Raw genomic sequence first — 5,966 nt, forward strand, 5'->3', positions numbered from 1 at the left:
TAAACTTCCCTTCTTGGACGCAAAGGGATATTTTGGTCAAACCTTTTAAATCACGTAATGCACACACATACATGAGCGATAACATTATTTGCCTTTTGCCTTTAGTGGTAGGAGGAAATGAAAGGTTATAAATATGTGCTTATATCAGCCCATACTGCCTCACAGCAAACACTCAAATGCATCACAGGTTTCTTCATAGAAGTTTATTGATGGTTGATACGCCGCATTAGAAGGAGAACCATGTCCAGGTCAACAGTTGTTGTCGGTTTTCAGTCCATTTTTACGTTTCAAGTCACATTTGCTTTCTGAGCACATTTCTATATTCTCAAAAAGAACCCAAATAATGCTGAGCAGGAGTAAAAATAGCATAAATAAGTAACTGTTCCTCGTGCATTTGGACTCTGTAGGGATATAAATAGCTTGAATGAATACTGACTCCTTAAAATTCAACATCAGACATCCACATACAGTCTATTTTCATACAAATTTAGAATAAAAACATTTGAAATCTACAGAATGTTCAAGAGCAGAAAAAAAAAACAATGCAGTCCTTGTTCACTTACTAAAAAAATGATATGAAACAAGTCAATAAATAAGCAATTTCTTTGTATAAAACGAGAGGGAACAAAAGTAAATGCTACAGCTGCGTGGGGGTATTATTACAGAAAACATCAGCCGCCTGTAAAGTGACATTAAAGGGAGCGCTGACTGCTAACAGCCAGGTCATTTGAGGACAGGTCCCTTTCAAAATAAGAGTGGGCAGATTAAGAGTTCCAACTGGATTTCCTTAGAAAAGCACTTTGCTTTCTTCAGTAGTAAGTTGTTATTATTGCACTTTAAAAGGAACACACTGTTTGAGAGGATGAAAAGGCAAGCAAACCCATCTGCAATGAGTTCCCTCCTTTTATTTCAGTTTATAACTCTAATTATGCATCTATGCATACTTATTTATTCTGTGGCAGTGGTGTTATTTTCATCAGGTTGAAGCTGTAAACAGCAACAATCTTTGGAGCAAATTCAGCACTGGGTGGGAAACTAAGAAGATCTGCACGATTTGTTTCTGCTTCAGCCAGCGTAACGTCATCAAAACAACAAACCTTGGAAGTTTCAAATAAAACCAGTCCAGGTCGCTACTGAGATCTATTAACCCCTCATCCAAAATAATTCAGCTAAAGCTCAACTGCCAGGAAACGACATCCACGTTTGAAAGCAAACATGGAAGTTAGGTTTATTAGTCTTTATTCTTTTATCTGCTTTGGTGAGATTTTCCAATGTGTCCTTAAATGCAGGAACATCCCTGCCTTCCGGTACTTCCCCTGACCTCTGACCTCCATCAGATACACATCCTCCTGACCCCGCACTCGCAGCAGAACTTCGCCGATTCCACAGGGTACTTGGTACCGCAGGCATGACAGAACTTGCTCTTCATTCCACCGTTGCCAGCTTCCCTTCCGCCATCGACATCATTCCTGTGAAGTTAGGAAAAAAAAAAGACAACGAGGAAACGCGTTAGAAGCTCGTGCACATGGAAGTTACGCTCACTGCAATGGCTGTCTAAGCAACGAAAACAACTTCTGGAATGCTCTACAGTTTTCACGCTGCTCCGCCAGCAGGTTTTCACGCCTTCGGAGGAGCATTTCTGGTTAAGCGCTCCATTTGTTAACAGACGTACAAAATCGTAAACAGAAACGAATTAAATTTCAAAACCTTTGTTAGCCTGACTCCAACAATCAGCTGGGATTAGCATCCTACACTCATCAATCATCAATTAACGAGAGGATTACTGGTGGAAAATGAGCTGAGATTGTTTTAAATACACTGCTGCCTCATTGTGTGGAAGCCTCATTACAGAAAAACATGAACATTTGGATGTGAAATCTGTGTTTACTGTCGCTAATCAGTCCTGGTCTGTAAGCAGACGTTTCTCCAAACATGAGCTCAGAGATCAGAAATGTTTTATCCCAGAAACAGCTAAAAAACTGCCAACAGCAGGACTTTTCCTTTTCATGCAGTAAAAAAGCAGAAAAATAACATAAAATAAAATCATATCAGTCCATCCTCAGTGGTTAAGTTCTCCATTATGAATTAAATCCGGATGGTATTTTTAAAGCGAGCAGCAGACAGAACTAAATGCTACAAAGATCAGCTGTTTTATTAGTAAGAATACAGCGACGTGTCCGCTCTGACAAAGGAAGGCATCTGAACAAAAATCAAACACAATCTGATGAAATTAAAATCATAAATTTGTGAGTCTATGTCCACGTTAATTTGTGCAATACACAAAGCAACCACAAGAGGACAGAGGAGATCAGCAGCTTGACCTCCTGTCTTTAGAAAGCACGCTCACCTGGATATGTGGGCGTCAAGTTTCTTTTTGTTGGCTCCGATTCCAGCCTGAGAATTCTTCACACTTCCGTAGCCAGAGCTCACGACTCGGGCCTTACTTCCTACCCTGGCAGAGGGATCAAAGAGAAGCAGAGAGACAGAAGGATTCGCAGTATGCAAACCATGTCAGTGATTTGGTTTGTAAACACTGATCTTAACTCTGACACATGCATCTGACTTCAGTCTGCCCTGCAACAACAGCATTCAGACAGCTTTTTATTGGCACCACGTTATCAGACGAAAAGGGGTTTTAAACCTGTAATAAAGGTGCAGTTATTTAAATGAATCTGTCTGCTTTAAAATAACAAGCCCATGGGCCAAAGTCGAGTCACAACACTTTCCTTTCTTCCCTGTTGACTGACGGTGACTAACTTTTTCCTGACTAGCCGCTCAGCAGTCGTAGCATTAACGATGTGAGGAAATAAAAGTGAAAAAGTGAATCGAAAGCTATGGAAATTCCGTACGTTTATTGGAATCCTGACAGTTTCAACACAGGATTTAAGAACCTGAGTCAAATTTCCTCCCACAAAAAGATAAGAAACAAGAAAAGTCCAAACCACAAGTTCCTGTCAAAGGGACTGACTAAATCAGCCAAAGTCTGAGTCAAGATAAACGGTAAGACTTAAACATCAGTATCTGGATTGTGTGTGTGTGTGTGTGTGTGCTCTCACCCTGATGGAGGGCTGGTGAGGCCGGAGGGATTGTTCCTGACTGAACCTGCAGAGGACACCTTACCGGACAGGTATCCTGGAAGAACCGGTCGAGGACAAAAAGAGATGATTAATACGAGATAACGTGTGTGATACTGTGTGTGTAGCAGAAAGCAGCAGGAAAACAGTTTGTGTCAGTAATTAATTTTAAATATGCAGCAGGACCTCTCAGGATCATCTGTGAAAGGAACCACTGAAGAAAAATAAATTCTTTCAGAGGCTTGGTTTTAAGATCGACCAATTCCTGAGGCCGGGGTCAGCAACCTGCGGCTCCGAGGCCACATGTGGCTCTTTGGACCCTCTGCAATGACCCCCAAAAAGAACATGGAAATATTTAAAAACTATAAAATGAAACGTTAGTTTTCCTCATAACTGATCTAAATTCCAGTAACTCTGATGGGAAAATGTTACTTTTTTACCATGTTTAAGTTCGAATGCAGTGCTGCAGACATGTTACAGCGTTCCAGGTCATCGTTAGAAGATGTTATAGAAGATAAATAGGCCAAGTCAGCCTGCTGACACTGAGAATTAAGTCATGGTTTATGTAAAGGAAATGTTGTTTGTCAGGATTAAATATGCAAGAAACTGACTTCATTTCAATGTTTGCTCTCACTCTGTTTCATTATTTCAAAGTGGGATACTTCTTATTTTCATCAAATATAGAAAGCACTGCAGTAAACCTGCATGGTTTAGTGTTTAAATGTGATCAAAGCATGAAGAAAGAAGAATTTTATTTACTTTTTTGTTCTAACGTGTAAAAATAAATATCAACAAGTTATTATAGTTCTTTTATGTCACCCTTTAGCTTTTTATGTAACAATGGGTTGAGCTTATTTCAATTTTCAAGTGGGCTATAATGTCTCCTTAGACTGGAAAGGTTGAGGACCCCTGTCCTAAAGGAAATAATTAAGTCCTGCAGAGTCTCTCTGTGCTCTGCTGCCACCTAGTGGACACAAAATGGGTCAGTCCTTGTTCTCAACTTGGTCAACATTAAACAGTAGCTGATAACAACACCAGATATCATTCTTGTGAACTCTTTTGTGAAGCTGTCCTCCACACGAACAATGTAGACCGACAGCTTCAGGCGAGTGAACCAATCTGCCACAGACACACAAAGCTGCTGAATGTGAACGTAAGCGATCCCCTGGACTGCCTGAATGACGCGGCCGTGGCGCCTCACCGGTGGGCTGTCCTCTCTGGGGTAAACGAGACGGAGCTGACGGGACGGCCGACACAACGGGAGAGCTGGCCTTCTTCACAGCCGCCGTAGGCTTGTACTGAAAACAAGAAGAAAGCAGCAAGAAGTTACTCAAATAATTGTTAATAATCTCACAGATGTGAAGATCTAGTTGCCCAGAGCGCTGTTTGCATGGTAACATCTGTGCAGTCTAAATAATCACTAGTTATTTTCAAATGTTGGTAGTGTTACACATGCCAAACCCTAAAAAAGGTTCTCCTGAACGCTAACAAATGGTCCGGTTTAAAGGAGAAATGTGGGTCCACTCCGTGTTAATGAAGCACTTGGCAGAATCTGAAGCTGGAGTCACGTGACTGACCTACATTAGGCTGGCTGCGGTCTGTGGAGGTAAACAAATACGACTCTGACAGGAGCAGGATCCCGGAGAAGACGCTTAGGTGGAAATATAAGATTTAATCTGCTGCTAAATGTACTGTTTTCTCATATTGCTATATTTAAAAAACTACTGAAATAAACAGCCCCATTTGATAATACTTCTGGATAACCTTTTTTCTGTTTGCCTTTACAGTTTCAGCCTGTATGGACTGGAGCCATTAAACAGAGAAGTGCTTGTTTCAGTTTTACAATCAGATCTTCAGTCATCTGTGGCATTTAAAAAAAAAACATTCTACTTGGATTCAGATCATGTCTGCTGTGCACGTGCATACCTGTGTGCGAGCAGGAGGCCTCTTGGCTTCCCCCAGCTTGTTTTTGTTGGGCATGCGGGCCGCCTGCTCCTGGCAGAACTTGATGTGTCTATCAGCCGCGCTCTCGGCGAACCTCCGCTGACAGTAAGGGCACTGGATGTAATCTGCAACAGACACCTGACGCTGAGCAAGCACACCGGCCTACCGCGGCTGATCGAAGCTGCCTTTTACTACCTGGATCGTATGTAGGGGGAGGGGGCGGGGGCAGAGGCCCCCCATCCTTTATGACCTGAGTGAGGTTCTTGGCAGCGCGGATGGTGGCGATGAAGTCCTCGTGTTTCTTGCGCCAGTTGGACGGCTTCTTCGGGGGTTCGGCCTGGCAGGACAACAGCATCGCAGTTTGCTTTCTGTAGCTGCAGTTCATAGTTAAACACAGCACTGTGCCAACGGTGAGACTGATCCATCTAGACTCTTATCTCAGCCTGGAAAACAAAACTGACTGCAGCGGGTTTCCTGTTGTTGGAGCTAGGAAATAACAAAAACCTCGAATCTAAAGCTGACCATTACTGATAGAAACAGTTCACAGAGTTCTTTCTGAGCTGTAGCAGCATGACAGCTCCATTTACTTCCAACAGATACAGTCTCCAACTTTATTACATCTGTCTGCAACAAACATCTGACTCAGCAACACCAAACGGTCGATTTCTTTCCTGCTTTGCTGCTAGAAGTACAGTCTTTATTCCTGAAAATGTTCCAAACTCTCATAAATCGGACCATCTAACGAGCACAGGAAGCGTTAATATCAAACAGGGTTGCTGCAGTGGCAAGATGTGAATTTATAGATGTTAGTTCAAAGCAACAGAGCAAAGAGAAAGTAAAGCCCTAAGAGTTTTGCACGAATGGAAACGTGGAAATGGAAACCCTCTCCCTGGGCTGCCACCTTATCGTGGTGGAGGGGTTTGAGTGTCCCAATGATCCTAGGAGCTA

The 5,966-nt window shown here is 42.4% G+C and overlaps 1 protein-coding gene across 2 annotated transcripts in view; it reads right to left on the reverse strand.

The window, feature by feature from the left end:
* Positions 1-913: 913 nt before the first annotated feature.
* Positions 914-5,966, reverse strand: part of zc2hc1a (zinc finger, C2HC-type containing 1A) — a 12,422-nt gene continuing 7,369 nt past the window's right edge. For both annotated transcript variants that reach the window (XM_017429881.3, XM_017429880.3), the window contains 6 exons: positions 5,214-5,355; positions 5,001-5,143; positions 4,276-4,372; positions 3,057-3,132; positions 2,348-2,452; positions 914-1,469 (listed from right to left, as the gene is read on the reverse strand). In XM_017429881.3, coding sequence (XP_017285370.1) covers positions 1,334-1,469; positions 2,348-2,452; positions 3,057-3,132; positions 4,276-4,372; positions 5,001-5,143; positions 5,214-5,355 — 699 coding nt within the window. In that variant the 3' untranslated portion in view covers positions 914-1,333. The remainder of the gene's footprint in view (positions 1,470-2,347; positions 2,453-3,056; positions 3,133-4,275; positions 4,373-5,000; positions 5,144-5,213; positions 5,356-5,966) is intronic.

Source organism: Kryptolebias marmoratus, linkage group LG21, assembly GCF_001649575.2.
Source record: "Kryptolebias marmoratus isolate JLee-2015 linkage group LG21, ASM164957v2, whole genome shotgun sequence".
NCBI lineage: Eukaryota > Metazoa > Chordata > Actinopteri > Cyprinodontiformes > Rivulidae > Kryptolebias > Kryptolebias marmoratus.